This window comes from Rhinoderma darwinii, chromosome 2 (genome assembly GCF_050947455.1).
Source record: "Rhinoderma darwinii isolate aRhiDar2 chromosome 2, aRhiDar2.hap1, whole genome shotgun sequence".
NCBI classification, from domain to species: Eukaryota; Metazoa; Chordata; class Amphibia; order Anura; family Rhinodermatidae; genus Rhinoderma; species Rhinoderma darwinii.
The window spans coordinates 249,118,534-249,141,216 of NC_134688.1; the positions used below are offsets into that span (position 1 = coordinate 249,118,534).

General features: G+C 41.7%; 1 protein-coding gene and 2 non-coding genes across 4 annotated transcripts in view; all 3 read right to left on the minus strand.

The window, feature by feature from the left end:
* Positions 1 to 3,329: 3,329 nt before the first annotated feature.
* Positions 3,330 to 22,683, minus strand: part of PABPC4 (poly(A) binding protein cytoplasmic 4) — a 37,615-nt gene continuing 18,261 nt past the window's right edge. The window contains exons 7-15 of one of the 2 annotated variants that reach the window (XM_075853049.1): positions 15,327 to 15,422; positions 12,815 to 13,087; positions 12,650 to 12,737; positions 12,444 to 12,560; positions 8,338 to 8,456; positions 7,604 to 7,697; positions 7,380 to 7,510; positions 7,017 to 7,116; positions 3,330 to 3,614 (exon numbers count right to left, since the gene is read on the minus strand). In XM_075853049.1, the coding sequence (XP_075709164.1) occupies positions 7,030 to 7,116; positions 7,380 to 7,510; positions 7,604 to 7,697; positions 8,338 to 8,456; positions 12,444 to 12,560; positions 12,650 to 12,737; positions 12,815 to 13,087; positions 15,327 to 15,422 (1,005 nt within the window). In that variant the 3' untranslated portion in view covers positions 3,330 to 3,614; positions 7,017 to 7,029. Of the gene's footprint in view, positions 3,615 to 7,016; positions 7,117 to 7,379; positions 7,511 to 7,603; positions 7,698 to 8,337; positions 8,457 to 12,443; positions 12,561 to 12,649; positions 12,738 to 12,814; positions 13,088 to 15,326; positions 15,423 to 22,683 lie in introns of those variants that run through there. The other variant, XM_075853050.1, reaches the window with a different exon arrangement.
* On the minus strand, positions 11,956 to 12,085 carry LOC142747832 (small nucleolar RNA SNORA55). The gene has a single exon (XR_012882067.1). It is a non-coding gene; the product is annotated as a small nucleolar RNA SNORA55 (small nucleolar RNA).
* Positions 13,159 to 13,287, minus strand: LOC142747833 (small nucleolar RNA SNORA55). The gene has a single exon (XR_012882068.1). It is a non-coding gene; the product is annotated as a small nucleolar RNA SNORA55 (small nucleolar RNA).

A 22,683-nucleotide genomic window follows, 5' to 3' on the forward strand; every position in this document is an offset into this window, starting at 1 on the left:
CAGATATACTTATCAGTCCGGTATTGTCGCAATCAGCTTATCAGAGCGTTGTCGTTGTGGAGTCTTAGACGTCTCTGCCCGTTGTTGCTTGGGTGTTAATTGTCCGAGATAGCTCGCACGTCTTCAGTCTCGAGGGGGAGAGACCGACAACGTGGTGTCAGTCGCCCCAAATCCTCGTTGTCGTTGCGGGCAGTGTTCTGTGGCTCTCAGATCCGAGATTCCAGTCTACAAAAGTTGCCGCCTCTTCAGGTGTGTGGAATACCTTAATGGATCCATTAGTCTGCGTAAGCCTCAAAGTGGCTGGGTATTGGAGCTGGAATTATATTTTGCGCTTGTAAAGAGTGGGGGCAAACTCCCCCAAAGGATATCTGTCGGCGTGTGACTTCCGCTGAATAGTCCGCAAACAAAATTATTTTTGCACCCCGAACATGCAAAGGTGTGTTGCGATTTCTGAAGGTACGTAAGAGTTCCTCTTTATCATTGTAAACCAGGTAACGCATGATTACCTGCCTTGGTCTGGATTGCGTCGCTCCTTTGGTATTGGTTACGGATACCGGAGGGCCTACAAGATGTGCCTTTTCCACCCTACTGGATCTGATCAGTCCCAATGCTTCCAGGAGCTCCGTTTTGCAGATCCCCTGTAGGTGCTGTGGTTTAATGTGTTCAGGCAGACCGACAATCCGGAGATAGTTTCTACTGGAGCAATTCTCGAGATCCTCCAAACGGTCTCGGAGCTTGGTATTCTCGTATCAGATCTCTAACACAGGTATGAGCCCCTGCAGATTCATCTTCCATTAGGCCAACACACTGTTCCAGCTCATCAAGTCGCGTGCCATGTGAGGTTACCGTAGTCTGAAGCTGCTGCAAAGTCGTCGTCACGGTGGCCATTAGTGAGTCCCTAACATCAGGCGAGTCGCAACGTCTATCGCCAGTTTTCTATAATCAAGTGGTAGGTCAGCTGCAACTGACAGACACAATATCTTCTGAGTGTGTTGGGCTTTGCGGCCTGCTCTGTGGAGGCAAGTTCTGTTGCGGCACCGCCATCTTATATGAAGCCCGCGCCCTGCAACTTATGTCCAGCCGAGAGGGTTAACTCACGGCTGCCGCTCTGAAGGCGATACCGCTCCATACACCCTCTGCTCCTCCAGCTATGTGCCGAGGTATGTTTGGCTTACATTTGCCCCGCGCCGGAACCCTCTCCGTATGCTAATTTTATTACACATCCTGTAAGTGCATTGGCAATTATTTTTTATATGCTCAGTTTGACTTTGTGTCGTTTTTACCCCTTAGTCATATTCGGTCTACATAGTCGGATGCCTTGTTTTTTTTTCCTTAGGAAAAGTAGTACCTGTAAGGTGTCTTTTTTTTTTTTTACCAGTTCAAGATCGGCCCATTTTTCGCCTTAATGACCAGCAATTTTTCTTTTAGTACATGTGGGTTTAAAAGCTGTAAAGTTTTTTATCTTGTTCAGTTATTCATATAATTTTTGCATATTTCTGTGATATAGGGCTTTTATTTTTCTGCCATTTGTATCATAGAATGTTTTATTGATATCTGGGGACCAAGCAAAAAAATTTACATTTTCATTTCTTTTTTTAATAGTACAAAGTGCTGCTGAAATATTTTTTAAATTGTCCCCCCCTTCAGTTACGGTTGTTTTTACACAGGGGATACCTAGTCCTAGATAGTCAGGGGCATGGATAGAAGCTGCGTTTTTTTGTTTGTATTATGTATCTTATTGTCTATTTTACACATTGTCGACGTCCCCGTACAGTCAAAGGATCTTTGGGGGACATTTTAACATACTATATATTTTCATTGTGGATTTCCCCTATAACTGGGGCGGACGTTAGACCCAGTTCCATGGGGAAATAAAGCCTCCTGAGATACACTGCAGAGCTTATCTGTGTCTGCTAAGACCCAGCAGGTTCTGCATCCGGCAATCACATGATCGCTGAAGCAGGAAGAGTCATTGCTGCTTCCTGATCTGTATACATGCCGCTTATTGAGCGCACAGGAAGGCAGAAACAATAATAAACTGTCTGCCTTCCCTATAAGGAATCCAGCTGTCTGACACCCAGCAGTATTTTTCAGCCAAAACTAGGAGTGGAACAAAAAAGTATAATGGAGAGTAACTCTTCCATGTTCTCACTCCTAGTTTTGGCATAGATACTAAAGCATAATACTGGCGTGTGGCCATGCCCTTAAACAGTTCAAACTCCTTAAAGTATTCCGCTGGATAGGTGAGAACTGCTAGATTGGTGGGGGTCTGACTGCTGGGACCCTCACCAATCGCCAAACCGCAGCCAGGAGTTGAACGGTTGAGCATGCACCCTGCTGCTCTATCCAAAGTCTATATCGATCACTGGACGTCCCAGTGTTCAGATTATGCTTGGAACCAACTTCTGAGCCAGAAGATGGGAGTGTTCCGGTTACAAGTTAAGATGTACTACAAGTTCTTGTCTCCCTATGCCCAGGCTAATTAATAGCCTTAGGACCAGATTGATTTTTATAGACAACCATTTGAGAGCTCATCATTTTTTATCTTTTTCAATCTACACAGCTCTATGAAGCCTTTGGAAAGCGGCATTTTGAGGAATTTGTACATTTGCATAAATGAAAATTAGTCGAATAAGAACTTTCACAGCAAGTAGATGGAGCTGAAAAGTGTCGTAGACATTTACCAGCTGTACAAATGTTAATTTCACTTGTTAAGAGTTTATGCTATGTCCAAGGACTCCAGTAGTCCAAACGCGCCAGCGTTCCAGTATTGAGTACACAGGCTTTTATGAGGACTGGTCCCCATTATCTATGGCAGTAAAAAGATGGTCTAAAGCAAATTATAACTGCCTAAGGCGCTCAACACTACCATGCCCATAATCATGGTCCCCGATTACGGGCACGGCCGGCCACAGACAGTCGTCCGCATTTGCGGGCCCGTGTTCCCATTATAAAGTATGGCAGCGCGGTCCGTAAAAGCAAAAAATAGGGCATGTCCTATCTTTTGCGGAGCCTTTTTACGGTACGGACACCTTCCCGTAAATATATGGAAGGTGGCCGTGGACAATAGAAACGAAGGAGTCCGTACAGTTATGCACATGGGGCCTAATGGAGATTTGTGTGTCATTCAGAGTATGCAGGTTGTTATTTTAGCAAACAAGCATAAAAAAAAACAGACATTTTTGGGAAACAATATAAAATCTACCAAACATGTATTGGAATTTGTTATTCAGGTATTGAAAGCTAGAAATCAGAAACCAAAGTGGGAAAATTAACACAAAGCAAGCTATAGAATCCATACAAAAATACAAATTCAAATTGATTGGACTCAAAATCTTTTATTATTTCATTGAGAAAACAGTTTAGATTCTTCAAACTGAAACTGCAAAAAATAAAAATCCTTTGCAATTAGGGGGAAAGTTTTGCAGAATAATCCTGGAGGTGTTCACTCAAGATGCAACTTCTCATCCTAAGAGCAATAAAGCGACAGTGCATAGACCCCATGTTTTACAAACAGATGGCATCTTTAAGATAAGCAGCATGTGGACGAGACTAGATTCTTGGCAGCCACTTCCAAACTCACACATTCTGGGATTATTTGGCTTCTTTACTTCCTGCAATTAAAAAAAAAAAAAACACAATAAGAAAGTGGTCAAACCACAGATGAGATTTTTTTTTATAGCCTATTTTGTATCACTCCTTGCCTAAAAAAAACCCCCATTGTTTCAAATTCTGTTCCACATGGGGGCTAATTTATCAACCCATGTCAGTTTCCTGGCGTAGAAAAGTCGCAAAAGGGCCCAAAACCCACAATTTTCAGTACGTATTGTGACTTTTGCCATTTTCGCACCACTCTCACCACTTCTGTGGAAAGGAGGTGTGGCTCCGGGAAAAGTGGTAGTTTTCCGATCGGACTACCACCCCCTCCCCCCATTGGCTAGTTAAATAAACACCACCCCCAACATGAATACTCCCCTCAGGCTCCCTGATCACTCCAGCACAGCTCATACAACGTAATTATGCCCAACGCAGTACTACGGACGTTGAAGTGCTGCGATATAGGGCCCTGACACTGCTCAGCTTAAAACCCGGCTTTGGTTATCCCGACAGAATACAGTAATATCCTCTAAATGCTGAGATGCACTGTGCTATTGGGCTGGCAGCCATCTATTCTGTGAGACAACCCCTTTTAAGGGAGGGCCTCCCACAGGCACTTTACAATATTACAGCCCCTTTGAGAGTGGATTTACAAATAAATTCAAATGAGCAGCCATCAAGCTTTTGCATAAAATGTTGCATATCCTCAAACAAATGAAGGGTTACTTTGAGACTTCGGCTGTTGTAAGGTACCAAAGCATGCCTTATTATTGGTGTTAACCCCTTAATGACCAGCCTATATTTAGACTTTAATGACCAAGCTATTTTTTAAGTTTTTCCATCGTCGCATTCCAAGAGCTATAACGTTTTTATTTTTGCGTCAACACAGCTGTATAAGGTTTTGTTTTTTGTGGGACAAGTTGTATTTATTAATAGCACCATTTTAACCCCTTCCCCCTGCTGGCATTCTGGGCCCTAATGTCCAAGCCATTTTTTAGATTTTTCCATTGTCACATTCGAAGAGCTGTAACTTTTTTATTTTTGCGTCGGCATAGCTGTATAAGGTCTTGTTTTTTGCGGGACGACTTGCAGTTTTTATTGGTACCATTTGAGAGTAGATGCGACTTTTTGATCACTTTCTATCACATTTTTTTAAAGTCAGGATTAACAGAAAACAGCAATTTTTCCATTGTTTTTTATTTTATTTTTTACGGCGTTCACCGTGCGGGTTAAATAACGTAACAGCTTTATAGTCGGGGTCGTTACGGATGCGGCGATACCAAATATGTGTAACTTTTTTGCTTTATTGTAGTTTTTTTTAATAGTAAAGCATTTTGTAAGGGGAAAAGCTGGGTTTTTCATTTTTTTTTTTCACTTTTTTTTTAAATTAACTTTATTAAAACTTTTTTTACTTTTTTACTAGTCCCACTAGGGGACTTCCCTATCCTCCGATCGCTATTATAATACACTGCAATACTTTTGTATTGCAGTGTATTACTGCCTGTCCGTTTAAAACGGACAGGCATCTGCTAGGTCATGCCTGCGGCATGATCTAGCAGGCATTCGCTGCAGGCAGACCTGGGGGTATTTATTAGACCCCCGGCTGCCATAGAAGACACACTCTGCGATTTTATCGCCGGGTGTCAGTGAGATGAGAGGGAGCTCCCTCCCTCTCTCCAAAACCACTCAGATGCGGTGCTCGCTATTGTGCACCGCATCTGAGGGGTTAAACAGGTGAGATCGATACTAATATCGATCTCACCCGGCAGAGCAGGGACGCCCCCAGCCCTCAGCTGCTTCTGGCAGCTGAGAGCAGGGAGATTTCACGGCTCCCTGCTCTGTTTACTTTATTCTACAGCAGCGACGTAGTTTGGCGGCGCTCTAGAATAAAGCCCACTAATGACCGCCGTAAAAAGACGTATCGGCGGTCATTAAGGGGTTAAGGTACATATTATTTATTGATTAACTTTTATTAACTTTTTTTGGGGGGGGGGGGGAATAGAAAAAAAATCTGAAATTTCGCCACTCTTTTGCGTCCTAAATAGACGCCGTTTTACCGTGTGGTATAAATAACACAATAACTTTATTCAGCGGGTTGTTACGATTGCAACGATACCAAATTTGTATAGATTTTGTATGTTTTACTACTTTTACACAGTAAAAACGCTTTTTTTTTCAAAATTATTTGTTTTTGTGTCTCCATATTTGAAGAGCCGTAACGTTTTTATTTTTTCGCCGTTGCGGTTGTATGAGGGCTTTTTTTTGCGGGAAGAATTGTAGTTTTTATTGATATTATTTTGGAGTAGATGCGACTTTTTGATCACTTTTTTTTAAAGTCAGGATTCACAGAAAATAGAAATTTTTCCGTCGTTTTTTTATTTATTTTTTACAGCGTTCACCGTGCGGGTTAAGTAATGTAATAGCTTTATAGTCGGTGTCGTTACGGACGCGGCGATACCAAATATGTGTAACTTTGTTTACTTTATTTTGGTTTTTTTAATACTAAAGCAGTTTGTAAGGGGAAAAAGTGGGTTTTTCATATTTTTTTTTATTAACTTTATTAAACTTTTTTTTTTACTTTTTTACTAGTCCCACTAGGGGACTTTAATATGCGATCATCCGATCGCTATTATAATACACTGCAATACTTTTGTATTGCAGTGTATTACTGCCTGTCCGTTTAACACGGACAGACATCTGCTAGGTCATGCCTGCGGCATGATCTAGCAGACATTCGCTACAGGCAGACCTGGGGGCCTTTATTAGGCCCTCGGCTGCCATCGGAGAAACAGACACTCGGCGATCTTATCACCGGGTGTCGGTGGGATGAGAGGGAGCTCCCTCCCTCTCTCCAAAACCACTCAGATGCGGTGCACGCTATTGAGAACCACTGAAGGGTTAAATGGGTGAGATCGATACGAATATCGATCTCACCCGGCAGAGCAGGGACGCTCCCAGCCCTTAGCTACGTTTGGCAGCTGAGAGCAGGGAGATTTGACAGCTCCCTGCTATGTTTACTTTATTCTGATGCAGTGCCGTAAAAAGGCTTATGCATCAGAATAAAGCCCGTTAGTGGCCGTCGTGAAAAGGCGTATTGGCGGTCACTAAAGAGTTAAAGGTCTTTGGTCAAGGGCTAGATTTGAGACTTGCTCAACACAGTAAGGCTGGTGTCCAAATATATCTATCATCTTAGGTAAGATGAGAATATAATATAGATCTCCAAATTATTCTAGTTTAAGTTAAGAAAAAAAAATGCACGAAAAAAAAAAAAAGTTAAGATTGGAAAAGAAGCTTTACTTTTGGAAGCATTTTTTGTAAATGAGCTTTAGTTTACACTAGCAGTTATTTTTAAATGAGTAAGTGATTAAGAATCCTACAGCTTTATATAGCCAATGTATATAGAAATATCAAATACTTACAGGTTACCCTGGTTCAGGAGGTAGCAGCAACGATCCCCACTTTCTGGGATGCATCTTTTTTAGCTTGGTGAGCTTGTAAAACCGCTACAGCCTCCTCTACCTAAGGCAAAGCAAATTTCACAGCGATAATCTTATCTATTGTAATAGTCTACACCACTGCTTTGCACATTTTTCTTCCTGAAACGTCTATGTATTCACCATAGCTTTTAAAAAAGGGGAATTGAATATGAATAGTTAAAGGTCTCATTTCAAATCGTGGTCCAGTAATTGACAGTATTGTGCTCAAAACTTTAGACCTTAATACATCTACAACTAGTAGTTTAGTAAACTATTCTAAAACTAACTTTTTAAATTAATATTTACCTTGGATCGAAGAGACTCAGGGGATTCCAACATATGTAGAAGCTCTGAGTTATCAATTTCTAGCAGCATTCCTGTTATTTTACCCGCCAATGAGGGGTGCATGGCTTGGATAAGAGGGAAGAGACGTTCTCCTATAAGAAACAGAAGATTCAATTAATACACATTTGCTATACTCTCACTACTAGCATCCAAGCCATGCAAAAACGATGCCGCAGCGGACTCACCCAGCATTTGTTTCTGTTCTTGGGGAGGGGCAGCGGCCAGCATTGAAGCTGTGAGTGGCTCCTGTCCCTGTACATGGACAGCAGGCTGGTGGTTCTGATTGAAAAAGGAGATTACGTTACGTTTATTCTTAACTCACATGGGCCTGTCTATTGCATGAAAACACATTATAATGGCTTCCTGACAATTGTAAAACACATGAAGATAAACATGCATCTCTTAAATCAGTTAAAGAATTTGATGTTACTGATATGTTAAGAATATTCATATGACAGACATATCCATCTGCATTTGGAATGGTTGCCACTCGGTGCATAGCAATGCCAAGACTAGAAATATTTATATCCACTTCTCAGTTAAAAGCAGGTCTAGGTAGGTTTGGTATCATAGAAAGTTGTAAAGCTTTTCATCTAACCAGTGATCAAGCATTATTTACACAAAACAGGAAAACCCCTTCACAATACACTTCAGGTTATTTGCAAGGATGGGATATTTACATTGAATATATCTGATCTCTACCACCAGCTTGCAGGAGCATAAAGGAAAGGTTGGTAGAGAGTCGCCCTGTTGAGTTAGTAGAGTCAAAGTTAATAAAAGCTTTGTCCAAAAAGAAAAAAAAAGTGGGATCTTAACATTCTCTTATGTATAGAAAGTTTTCATATACGCCATTGTAAGAGGTAGCTGTAACATCAAGTCATTTTGCTATTGTATTTTAGCAGACGAGACAAGCAAATACCTGCAGAGGCTGAACTCCAGGGAGTGGGCAGCGTGTGTACTTGTATGGAGGCACAGCTCGAGGGGGAGGAACAGTGACCGCTTGTCGTGGGCCTAATGTCTGAGTAGCCGAAGATACCCCTGCACAGAAAAAATTCAACAAACCATTTCAAAATAATCAATAAACACTACTAGAGAAGCTTAGAATCCTCATACGGGGCAAACAATTGTCATTTAAAGCTAAAATGGCATTATAGAGTTGCATGTGCAAAAAGGAATACTAGCCGACTTAATTTGCCTAACCACACAACTGCAGTATACAAGATTAACATATTCTGAGATGAATGTTTTAATGCAAAGATGGTGTCATGTTTTATAAGCAAGCACCCACTGACCAAAGAGAATTAGTTTTAAACTACTCAATCTAGTCATCCACCCGTGACTAAAAAAACACCATTTGGTCGCAATTCATAGTCTGATGCACTCACTTTGAAAAATATACCAATGGAGGCATAGGCTAACCCTATCAATACAGCCAATATTATATTCTGAAATATAAAAACCAAAAGATTCTGCTATTTGGCAGAGACATTGCACCTGGCTCTAAGGTTGGTGCTGCACAGTGAACTTGTGAAATCATTAGATTGCCTGCTGTCTCCCAACACGCACTATGGCCCCCCTGCTGTATGGAGATTATTCATGGTAACATAAACCTTACAGTAGGACTGTTTAACCCCTTCAGGACACAGCCTGTTTTGGCCTTGTGGACACAGATGATTTTTTCAAATCTGACATGTGTCACTTTATGTGGTAATAACTCCAGAATGCTTTTACCTATCCAAGCGATTCTGAGATTGTTTTCTCGTGACATATTGTACTTTATGTTAGTGAAAAAATTTGGTCGATAAATTCAATATTTATTTGTGAAAAACTTCAAATTTTAGCAAAAATTTGCATTTTTCTAAATTTAAATGTATTTGCTTGTGAAACAGATAGTAATACCACATAAAATAGTTACTAGTTAACATCCCCCATATGTCTACTTTATGTTTGCATCATTTTTTTCACGTACTTTTATTTTTCTAGGACGTTATGAGGCTTAGAACTTTAGCAGCAATTTCTCATATTTTCAATAAAATTTCAAAAGGCTATTTTTTCAGGGACCAGTTCAGTTCTGAAGTGGCTTTGAGGGCCTTATATTAGAAAGTCCCCATAAATCACCCCATTTTGAAAACTGTACCCCTCAAGGTATTCAAAATCACTTTCAGAAAATATTTTAACCCTTTAGGCGTTTCACAGGAATTAAGGCAAAGTAGAGCTGAAATGTACGAATTTCATTTTTTTTGCCGAAATTCATTTGTAATTAAAAAAAATCTGTAACACAGAAGGTATTACAAGAGAAACGCAACTCAATATTTATTGCCCAGATTCTGCAGATTTTAGAAATATCCAACATGTGGCCCTCGTGCGGTAATGGACTGAAATACCGGCCTCAGAAGCAAAGGAGCACCTAGTGGATTTTGGGGCCTCCTTTTTTTAGGAATATATTTTAGGCACCATGTCAGGTTTGAGGAGGTCTTGTGGTACCTAAACAGTCGAAACCCCCCCAAAGTGACCCCATTTTGGAAACTACACCCCTCAAGGCATTTTTCTAGGGGTATAGTTAGCATATTGACACCACAGTTTTTTTGCAGAATTTAGTGGAATTAGTCTGTGAAGATGAAAATCACCTATTTTTCTGTGGAAACATAGAATTTTTTCATTTTTACAAGGAATAAAGGAGAAAAAGCACCCCAAAATTTGTAAAGCAATTTCTCCCGATTACGGCAATACCCCATATGTGGTCGTAAACTGATGTTTGGACCCACAGCAAGGCTCAGAAGGGAGGGAGCGCCTTTTGGAGCGCAGATTTTGCTGGATTGGTTTTCAGTGCCATGTCGGGTTTGCAATGCCCCGGAGGGACCAAAACAGTGGAAACCCCCCAAAAGTGACCCCATTTTGGAATCTACACCCCTCAAGGAATTTTTCTAGGGGTATAGTGAGCATTTTGGCCCCTCAGGATCTTTTTTAGAGCTAAGGTGACCAAAAAACAGCGATTTTGGCGCTTTAAATTCTTTATTTATTACAGCGTTCACCGTGCGCAATAAATTACGTTTTAATTTATTCTGCCGGTCGGTACGATTATGGCGATACCATATGTGTATAGATTTTTTTAAGTTTTGCAGCGTTTGCACAATAAAATTAAGTTTCTATAAAATAATTTATTTTCTGGGACACGCTATTTTGAGCCGTAACGTTTTTATTTTTTCGTCAAAAAAGCTGTGGGAGGTCTTGTTTTTGCGGGACGGGTTGTAGTTTTTATTTTTTACCATTTTGGGGTAAATGCGACTTTTTTATCACTTTTTATTCTCTACCTTGGGAGGGGTGGTGACCAAAAAATAGCGACGCTGACAGTTTTCCGTTTATTTTGTTTGCGGCGTTCACCGTGCAGAAAAATTAACATTATAGTTTCATAGATTGGGTCGTTACGAACGCGGCGATACCAAATATGTGTACTTTTTTTTAACGTTTTCATTTTTTCCCTATAATAAATGACTTATTATAGGAAAACAAAACCTTTTATTTTTACACTTTTATAAAACATTTTTATTAACTTTTTTTTACTTTTTACACTTTATATTTTTGTTTATTAACTTTTTTTTTTTTACACTTTATTTTTTTGACCTGCAGCTCTGATCGCTGCTAGAATACATTACATTACCTAGGTAGTGTAATGTATTCCAACGGTCAGTGTGACGTCACAGTCACTCTGACAGTTAGTCTACGAGGATCAGCAGAAGCTGATCCTCATAGGCTGACATACATGGCAGACTTGGGGGCCGTTGTCTGGCCCCCGGGTGCCATCACAAGCATCAGAAGCCCCCACGATTGCATGGGGGCTGCTGATGCGCTACAAACCCGCTACATGCGGAGATCGCAATCGAGCCCCGCATGTAACGGGTTAATTGACTAAATCAGCGGCGATGAGCCGCTGATCGGCAACACTGGAGAGTGTCAGCTGTCGGGGTCAGCTGATCTCCAAGTTCCCGATGCACACTGTCGCCGACAGTGTGCATCGGTAACGGCACAGTGACTTTCTGTCACTCTGACAGGAAGCCTATCAGGACCAGCCGAAGGTTGGTCCTGATGGGCTTCCATCCATGGCAGACCCGGAAGCCATTGTTTGGCTTCCGTTTGCCATACTAACTATCGGCAGACCCCGCGATTTCGGACGGGGGTCTGCGATATGTTAGAAACCCCTAAAATTCGGCGATTGCACCCGATCGCCGAATTTAAGGGGTTAATGCGCCGAAATCAGCGGCAAAGGACCGCTGGCCGGCAAGAGGGGAGTGTCAGCTGTTGGCGACAGCTGACCTCCCGATTCCCGGTGCACACTGTCGCCGACAGTGTGCACCGGGATTAACTCAGTAACTGTACGTCCTCGTGCGGGAAGTAACCTCCCGCAACGACGGACAGTTACGTCCTGGTGCGGATAGGGGTTAACTGAATAGCTGGCAGTGACTTTTTTTTTTCCAAATACGAAGTATATTTATATATAAAGATTAAGGACACCAGAATAATGGACATGGTTATCTACAAAAAATGTGGCAGAGGTGTAGAGACAAAACACAAGTATAAACATGCTTTGTCTGGATTTCCGCTGCATTTCTTTCAGCACGTTTTACCTTTCCTCCTGCACTAAGTAGAGGGACAGGATGAGGTTATAGTGCATCATAATATTCCTCTACATAACCACATTATAGCTATTGCATATGAGCAAAAATACTTCATAGTAATGTAACATGGAAAAGTTTATTCAATTAAAAAATAGATACAAGGTTGTAAAAATGAAAAATCTCAGAATTGCTAAAGGTAATAAACTGGAAAATAAGGGATGCGAGAGGTTCACTTACAAATGCGCACTATACAATACTCTCACCTGTTTCCAGGTACATGTGTGACAAATACTGGAAAGGAACGGTCCTGTGTTCACGTGAGAAGGCTCTTAAAATAAAAGCACCTGTACAATATTTTTACCATGGGTCTAAAGCTGAGAAAAAGCGCAAGTGTTACAGCTGTTTTTCTCACCAACTCTCTGGGCTATGTTGGGGATACCACGGGTGCCCTGAGTATTTGAAGGTGGTAGATGGCGTAGGGACTGACGCGGGCCACTATGGCGCAGTGCGTTAGGCATGGGTTGAAAGCCTAAAATAAACAAATCAACATTCAGTATGTAAGTACACAAAAACAAAAGGTTAACATAAGGGAATATTTAGAACAATGCTATAATGTACCTTGAGGGCGCCCTGCCTGCTGCCACCGAGGGCCTGGACGTACTTGAGTCATATGATTAGGTGCATAGTACGTAGGTCTGTTTTGAGTCTGAAAAAGGACAACCCACATTATAAAGAGATACATGTGAAGTAACAGCCTAAAACTCACATTTGCACTGCACCCACCTGTGGAACAGCAGGCACAAAGTATCCTCCAGGAGCAGGCTGAAATTGGTTGAGGAGGGTGTTGGCTGGAAGAGCCCTCATTCCTGCTATACGTTGCATATACTGATTGGTAAGATGAGCTTTTCGTTCTTCCTTTCTTTGAGCCAATGCTACATAGAGTGGTTTAGACCCTACAATTCTCCCATTCATCTCAGTGACTGCTTTAGTTGCTTCTTCTGGGGAAGAAAAGCAAACAAATCCAAATCCTTTGCTACGGCCATCCTCCAGCATTACCTGGAAGAGACATTATGCATTAAGGTGGAATGCTATAGGTTTACCACAACATTCCAAACATGTAAAGCTTTTCATGTGGAAGAGGTGTAGAGACAGAGCACAGAGCATACTATGCTCCATCTGGATTTCCTCTGCGTTGATTTAGCACTGAATTGCCTCTCCCTGCACAACAAAGCAGGGACAGGATGAGAATACAGTGCAATGAGGGGAGGTGGGGGAAGGGTAATGAAAATTCAGACCGTATACTTATCAAAAACAAGCCTTTGTTTTCCAGCAAGCAACCAGATCAAATATCTAATAAGCCTAGGTTTAAAGGCAACCATTATCACCATGAGATTACCAAAAATATTTAATGGTAGCGATTGCTGTACCCAAATGGATCAAGATCTGACAAGCTTAAAGGGGTTTTCCGGGACTTCAATATTGATGGCCTTAGGATAGGCCACCAATATCAGATTGGTGGGGGTCCAACTCTCTCTCAGCACACCCACAGCTTAGCTGATTGAAGGAGAAGCGGTGCCCAAGCACACAAAATGTGCAGCGCTGTGCCTGGTAAACATTAAAAGGGTACGAGACGCTAACTAGAACCGCACCATTCCTTTACTTCGATGGGGGTTCTGTGAGTTACAACCCCACCAATCTGACATTGAAAGCCTATCCTAAAAATAGGCCATCAATATGAGTCTAGGAAAACCCCGTTAAAAAAAGATCCCTGATAGAGGCTTAGGTTCATGCCCCCTTGACACTGTGTGGTTGAGACTTATTCCTCAATAATCATATTGGCCGTTGAAACAAACGGGCGAATTGCATGGGAATGGAGGTGAGTAGAAAGATCAAATAAACTGTGCTGAAATCAGAGGAAAGGCAGCAATCCAGGCATGGTATCAAATGTACTTTTTTTTGGGACATGATAGGTTCTCTTTAAACATTTCCAACTGAATCACAGCGTTCACTATGATACTAGCATGTAAAAAGAAACTACATTCTGAAGATTAGTAGTTATTCTTTTCTGTACCATCCTAGAAAACAAAATGTTAATGCTGGATTCACACAAGACAGAAATGTTGTGCGGATTTCCCCCTTTCCATATTAAAGAGTCTCTGTCACCACATTATAAGTGCCCTGTCTCCTACATAAAAAAACCGATCTATTTTCACCACTTTATTAGCGATTTTAGCTTTATGCTAATGAGTTTCCTAATGGACAACTGGGCGTGTTTTACCATTGACCAAGTGGGCGTTGTACAGGAGTGTATGACGCTGACCAATCAGCATCATACACTTCTCTCCATTCATTTAGTCAGCGCATAGGGATCCTGTTAGATCCTTATGTGCTGTCTTAGACGAAAACATTAACGATACTGAAGTGTTTAGACAGTGAATAGACATTCCACGGGATGTCTATTCACAATCCCTGCACTTCGTTAACATTTCTGTGGTAGTTACAGCAGAGCAAGCGTAATCTCGCGAGATTACGCTGTAAATGACAGGTTACAACGAGATTACGCTTGCTCTGCTGTAACTACCACAGAAACAGCAACGAAGTGCCGGGATTGTGAATAGACATCCCGTGGAATGTTTATTCACTGTCTAAACACTTCAGTATAGTTAATGTGTTAGTATAAGACAGCAAATAGCGATCAAAAAGGATCACTATGCGCTGACTAAATGAATGGAGAGAAGTGCATGACGCTGATTGATCACTGATTGGTCAGCGTCATACACTCCTCTGTACAACTCCCACTTGGTCAATAATTTAACACGCCCAGTTGTCCATTGAGAAACTCATTAGCATAAAGCTAAAATCGCTAATAACGTGGTGAAAATAGATAGTTTTTTTTTATAAAAAGCACTGCTGTCACCTACATTATAGCGCCCATCTCCTTATGTAGGAGATAGGGCACTTATAATGTGGTGACAGAGCCTCTTTAAGCAGGGCGAAATCCGCAGTGAACATTCAGAACAGAATGAGCATGCTGCAAATTTCAAAATGTTCAGCAGCACGTGGATAATATTTGTTCAAATGTCATCCATTGCAGATTTTTCGCACTGTAAATCTGCAGCATTTTCATCCCGCGTGATCCAGTATAAAAGTAAAGACAGCTCAGTGTGACAATGGTCTGACTGGATCCTTAAGGATGTAGTCGCTCATGGCGCAATTTCTGCAGCGTAAAAATATGCTGCGGAAAGCTCAGATTAAATTACATTGTAAGGTTTTCTGCAGCAGGACATTCTCTCACCTTGGTGCTTGTTATTGATCCAAATGGAGAAAACTCTTTCCTCAGCTTTTCATCATCAATAGTGTCATCCAGGTTTTTAATATACAAGTTTACTCCCTGCACACAAAAACAAAACATATTCCAAAAAGGTATAGATATTTATCAAATGATCTGAATCTGTGTTTTTCAACTGCAACTCCTTCTGCAGTACTGGCCAAAAGTTTTGAGACCGACACAAATTTGGGTTTTCACAAAGTTTGCTGCTTCAGTTTTCATAGTGGCAATTTGCATGAACTCTAAATTGTGATGAAGAGGGATCAGATGAATCGCAATGAATTGCAAAGTCATTCCTTGCCATGAAAATTAACTTAACCACACCACCCCATTTCCACTGCATTTCAGCCCTGCCAAATGTCCGTGATCTTTTCGTTAGTTCAGGAGAAAGGGTTTAATGAGGACAAGGCAGCTGATATCACTGTCATGCTGATTGAATTAAGAGCGGACTGGTTCCTTTAAAAGGGGGAAGGTGCTTGAAATCATGGTCTTCTTCTGTTATCCATGGTTACGTCCAAGGAAACACATGCAGTCATCATTGCTTTGTATCAAACGGCTTTACAGGCAAGTACGTTGCTGCTTGTAAGATTGCCCTTAAATCAACCATTTATCAGATCAAAACTTCGAGAGATGTTCAATTGCTGTAAAGGTATAAGGGTGCACAAGAAAGTCCAGCAAGTGCCAGGACCGTCTCCTAAAGAGGATTCAGCTGTGGGATCGGTTCAGGATCGGTTCAACACCAATGCAGAGCTTGCTCTGGACTGGCAGCAGGCAGGCGTCCGCTCGTACAGTGAGGCGAACCTGGTGTCAAGGACGACAGCAAAGAAGCAACTTCTCAAAAACATCAAGGACAGACTGACATTCTGTAGTAAGTACAGGAATTGGATTGCAGAGGACTGGGGTAAAGTTATTTTCTCTGATGAAACCCCCTCCATACTCTTTGGGACATCTGACAGAATGAATGCCGGAGAAGAAAAGGTGAGCGCTGCCATGAGTCCTGTGTCATGTCAACAGTAAAGCATCCTGAGACCATTCATGGGTGGGGTTGCTTTTCATCCAAGGGAGCGGTCTCACTAACAATTTTGCCTAAGAACACTTCCATGAATAAAGAATGGTATCTAAACATCCTCTAAGAGCAACTTCTCCCAACGATCCAGCACGATGGAGCACCATGTAACAAGGCAAAAGTGTTAACTTTGTAGCTCAGTGAACAAAACATTGAAATTTTGGGTCCACGGCCAGGAAACTCCTTAGATCTCAATCCCCAAAAAGCAGGTGGACAAATAATACAGAAATTGTGATAAACTCCAAGCATTAGGAAGATTAGGAAGAATGGGTTGCCATCAGTCAGGATTTGACGCAGAAGCGGATATCCAGTATGCCAGGGCGAACTGCAGAAATCTTGGGGTATGTTCACACAGTTTTTTTTGTAGGCAGAAAATTCTGCCTCAAAATTCCGTCTGGAATTTTGAGGCAGATTTTTATCTGCCTGCACGCCGTTTGCCGCGTTCATTGAGCGCCGCAGGCAAAAAACACTGCAAAATACGCTTTCTCTGCCACCCGTTTATGTCAATGGGAGGTCAGAGACGTAAACGCCCAAAGATAGGGCATGTCGCTTTTTTCCCGCAAGAAGGTTTTTCTGCTCGCGGTAAAAAACCGTCACCGCCTCCCACTGAAATCAGTGTGAGGCATTTTGGGCCGTTTTTTGGTGCACTTTCCGACGCGGTTTATGCGTCAAAAAACTCTGTGTGAACTGGCCCTTGGAAAAGAGGGGTCAACACTGTAAATATTGAGTCTTTGCATAAACTTGATTTATTTGTCAAAAGTTTCAAAATGTATAAAATGCTTATAATTTTACTTCAATATACCATAGAAACATCTGACTAAAAGATCTAAAAACACTGAAGCAGCAAACTTTGTGAAAACCAACATTTGTGTCTCAAAACTTTTGGCCAGCACTGTATAAAACTGAACCACATGGCAGATTTTTCATGGGGGGGGGGAAAAAAAAAACTAAAAATAAAAATCACCTGAAACTAGCCGAGGAACCTTGTCAGAGATGGGTTTGCATTCAATGGGCTAATCTACCTGTGGTTACCAGCCACTGTTTTCGCGGCGGAATACATTGTAAATACTGACATGTTTTGTTGTTTTTTTCAGCAAGGTACTTGAATTCTGCCTTCTGAAAATCTTGCCCCGTAAAACAATGGGGCAGTTTGCCATTGAAGACTTGTTACAAGCGTTTTTTTCCCGCAGATTCTGAAACGGCGTGAAAATTCTGCTGCGTAAATAAAAGCAGCTCTGGCAAACGCGAGCTGTCCATTCATCTAAATGTCTGCATTTCTAAACGTCTGGCTGGCCGCATTTTTAGCAGGGTGTTGAGCCGGACCCACGCTGTTGCGGCTCCTGTATTGAAGAGTGTTGTCTGAGGTGAAACAAACCCCTTTAAAGCGGACTAAACAGAGAGGAGGGTGGAGGGAAGGCAGAGCAGCGCTCTCCTCATGAATATACCAGGCTCCTCTATTCTATCCTGTGGGGTTATTAGACAAATTTTGGGCAGTTTTTCACAGTAGCCCCTTGAACCTGGACTTAGAGGCTCTGTCACCAGTTTAATGCTTCTCCTACCTAATCTAATAAACGCCTTGATGTAGATAACTACTGTGTTGTGTTTTTTTAAAAAAAAGTTTATTATTGACAAAGTTCTGTTCATTTTTATGCAAATTTTTTTGAAATGCCCAGCAGGGTGTTTTTTTTCTCGTTTCACTAAGTGGGCGTTGTAAAGACAAGTGTATGACGCTGACCAATCAGCGTCATATACTTCTCTTCATTCATGTCCAGCTTTAGTCACAGCACGGAGCGACAGTAGTGTGATGAGACGGGAGAATGACCAGACCGCCTCCAGCCGTGCCAGGACTGCTGCTGATGATAATCTTTTAAGGCCTTATTCACACGAACGTGTTATACGTCCGTGATACACGCGTGATATTCATGCGCGTCGCACGGACCTATGTTAGTGAATGGGGCCGTTCAGACTGTCAGTGATTTTCCCCCAGCGTATGTGCGCTGCATAAAACTCACGACATGTCCTATACTTGCCCGTGTTTCGCGCAGCACGCACCCATTGAAGTCGGCACACTGAAGCACTTCCGGGTGATGAGCGTGATTCGCGCTACAGCTGGTAAAGAAGAGAAGGGAAACAAAAAATCTCCTCCTTTACCGTGTCGTCACATAAAAAGGGATTGTCATAATGATGTCGGCTGCATGAAAATCACGCAGCCACGCAGCATATACAGATGCCCCACGGACTGTTAGCGCGTGCAAAATTGACACGCCCATGTGAATTAGGCCTAATGCTGTAAGTAAAGCTGAACATGAATGAAGAGAAGTGTATGACGCAGATTGGTCAGCGTCATACACTTCTTTACAACGCCCCCTTGGTGAAACAAAAAGAAAACAAAACGCCCAGTTGGGCATTTAGAAAAAAATTTGCATTAACCCCTTAATGACCGGGCCATTTTGCACGTTAATGACCAAGGATTATTTTTTGTTTTTTCACGGTCGCATTCCAAGAGTCGTAACTTTTTTTTTATTCCGTCGACAAAGCCGTATAAGGGCTTGTTTTTTGCGGGACGAGTTGTATTTTTTAATTGTACCATTTTTAGATGCTTACAATATATTGATTAACTTTTATTAACTTTATTTTAGGAGAGAATTGAAAATAAGCAGCTATTCCAGCATTAATTTTCACGTTATAAATTTACGCCGTTTACTGTGCAGCGTAAATAACATGTTAACTTTATTCTATGGGTCGGCACGATTACGGGGATACCAAATATGTAAAGGTTTTATATGTTTTTCCTACGTTTGCACAATAAAAACCCTTTTAGAAAAAAATTACTTGTTTTTGCATCGCCGCATTCCAAGAGACGTAACGTTTTTATTTTTTCGTCGATGTGGTCGTACGTGGTTTTGATTTTTGCGGGACAATGTGTCGTTTTCATTAGTACTATTTTGGGGTACATAGGACTTATAGATTAACTTTTATTTTATTTTTTATGGGGGGAATGGGAGAAAGGAGAATTTTGCCGTTGTTTTTTGCGTTTTCTTTGGACGCCGTTCATCCGGCGGTTTAATTAATGTGTTCATTTTATTGGTCAAGTTGTTACGATCGCGGGGATACCATATATGTGTATGTGTCATTTGTTTTGACAGTTTTACTAAATAAAACCACTTTTTGGGCCAAAAAAGTAGTTTTATTTGACTTTGACTAATTTTTTATTTTTATTTTTTTTCACAAACTTTATTTAACTGATTGTCATTTTTTTTTTAAGTCCCATCAGGACACTTCACTATGCGATCTGTTGATCGCATATATAATGCTTTGGTATACTTAGTATACCAAAACATTATTGCCTGTCAGTGTAAAACTGACAGGCAATCTGTTAGGTCATGCCTCCGGCATCGCCTAACAGGCAGATGCTGAAGACAGACCTGGGGGTCTTTGTTAGACCCCCGCTGCCATGGAAACCCGACGGCGACCCGCGATTTGTTTGCGGGGGCGCCGATCGGGTGACAGAGGGAGCTCCCTCCCTCTGTCAAACACATTAAATGCCGCTGTCACTATTGACAGCGGCATTTAATGGGTTAAACTGCCGGAATCGGAGCGCGCTTCGATTCCGGCAGTTGCAGCAGGAGCCAGGCTGTGTATAACAGCCGTGCTCCTGCCGCTGATCGTGTGGGTACGCTGTCAGTACCCGCGCGATCACAGGACGGATATATCCGTCCTCCTGCGCGAACTAGCAGCTGCTGAGGACAGATATATCCGTCCTTCGGCGTTAAAGGAACAGTGTCATCACAATTTTTTTTTTAATATGTTAAAGATGTTAGTGCTTTGTTAAAAACGTTTGGATTAATTTGTGTGTTTGTGTGTTACTTTTTCTTATTTTTACACTTTTTCTTCCCTATGGGGGCTGCCATTTTTTTTTCCATTTCTGTATGTGTCGATTAACGACACATACAGACATGGAATACGGCAGCTCCAGTCCAATAGGGACTGCGAACGGGGCCCGGTCCATCCACTTCAATGTACCCCGTCTGTGTGGGAACGGCGCATGCGCCGCTCCCACACAGTCCAATTTGAAATGCGCGCCGTCCGGCGCCATTTTCCTGTGGACCGGAAGTCGCGGCCGGACAGTAAGATTACTACTTCCGGTATGTTACAGCCGACACTTCAGAGTAACTATCGGCATCGTGCTCGAGCGCGATCCCGCTAGTTTAACTCGTTAAATGCCGCGGTCAATACTGACCGCAGCATTTAAATCAGAAAGTGGGGGGCGACCCCCTCTAACAGCTCATTGCACCCCCCGCAACGCAATCGCGGGGGGGCGATGGTTGCTATGGCTGCCCCAAGCAGCTTGATGAACGCCCCCAGGTCCGCCATCTTTGTACACCTATTAAGCCTTGCCTCCGGCACGGCTTAAAGGAACAGTGTCACCCAAAAATGTTTTTTTTATATCAGTTTGATGTTAGTGTTTTATTAAAAACGTTTGTATTTATTTGTGTGTTTGTGTGTTACTTTTTTTTATTTTTACACTTTTTCTTCCCTATGGGGGGCTGCCATTTTTTTTTCCATTTCTGTATGTGTCGATTAACGACACATACAGACATGGAATACGGCAGCTCCAGTCCCATAGGGACTGCGAACGGGGCCCGTTCCATCCACTATGGTGTACTCCGTCTGTGTGGGAACGGCGCATGCGCCGCTCCCACACAGACCAATTTGAAATGCGCGCCGTCCGGCGCCAATTTCCTGTGGACCGGAAGTCGCGGCCGGACAGTAAGATTACTACTTCCGGTCGCGGCTTCCGGACTTGTGCACATGGAGCAGCGGCAGCAGACGGAGCGGACGGAACGGAGGAGGTAAGTGATTTCTATGTATGTTCGTGTTTTACTGTGTGTTTACTAGTGTATGTTAACCTACTACACTGTGTGATAGCTCAAAAAATGGTGACACACAGTGTAGGAGGTTAGACTGTTCAAACCCCTCGTTTCTCCCGGCACTAGCCAGGATAAAGGAGGGGGGGATTCTGAGAGCTCACTAGAGCGAGGGATTTTTTCCCAATTTTGCAGCATAAAAGCAATGTGGTTGCTTTACCACATGCAATGCTGCAATTTTGGGAATTGCTCCATCTAGTGACCAGCAATGGGAAATATTATAAATTAGAATCCAATTTATAATATTTCCTGACTCGTGAAAAAAATAAAAAAAATTAGAACAATGTTTAATCACCTATACACTAATTGTTTAACTAAAAAAAACAAAAAACATTTTTTGCTAACAACACATTCCCTTTAACACATTTACACCAAAATGGTATTATTAAAAACTCCAGCTTATGCCGCAAAAAATAAGCCCTCATACCACTTAATCGACGGAAAAATAAAAAAGTTGTGGCTCTCAATTTGGTGACGCAAAATAAATTTTCTTTTTTACACTTAGGTTTTTACTTGTAAAAGTAGTAAACATTAGAAAAAACTATATATATTTGGTATCGCCGTAATCGCATTGACCCACAGAATAAAGTTAACATGTGGTTCTAATGGCTCAGTGAATTCCGTAAAAACAGCGCGAAAAAAACATGGAGGAATCCATGTTTTTTTCATTTTCTACCCCACAAATAATTTTTTCCCCCGTTTCCTAGTACATTATACGGCAAAATAAATGGTGCTACGAAAAACTACAACTCGTCCCGCAAAAATCAAGCCCTCATAGTACTATATCGACAGAAAAATAAAGGCGTTATGGCTTCTGGAATGTGGGGAGGAAAAAACGAAATGAAAAACTGAAAAAGGGCTGCAGCGGGAAGGGGTTAAAAAAAGCAAAAAAAAACAACAAACATTAGTTATCTACAGCAAAGTGTTTATTAGATTAGGTAGGAGAGAGAAGTATTAACCCCTTTCACGTCGTAAACAACTTTCAGATTGAAATTTTCGTTTTTTCCTCCCCACCTTCCAAAAGCCATAACTTTTACATTTTTCCGTCGATATAGTACTATGAGGGCTTGATTTTTGCGGGACGAGTTGTCGTTTTTCGTAGCACCATTTATTGTGCCATATAATGTACTAGGAAATGGGGAAAAAAATTATTTGTGGGGTAGAATTTAAAAACAAAACAGCGATTCCTCCAGTTTTTTTGTGCGCCGTTTTTACGGAATTCACTGTGCAATTAAAACAACATGTTAGCTTTATTCTGTGGGTCAATACGATTACGGTAATGGCAAATACATAGTTTTTCCTATATTTTACTACTTTTATAGGTAAAAAC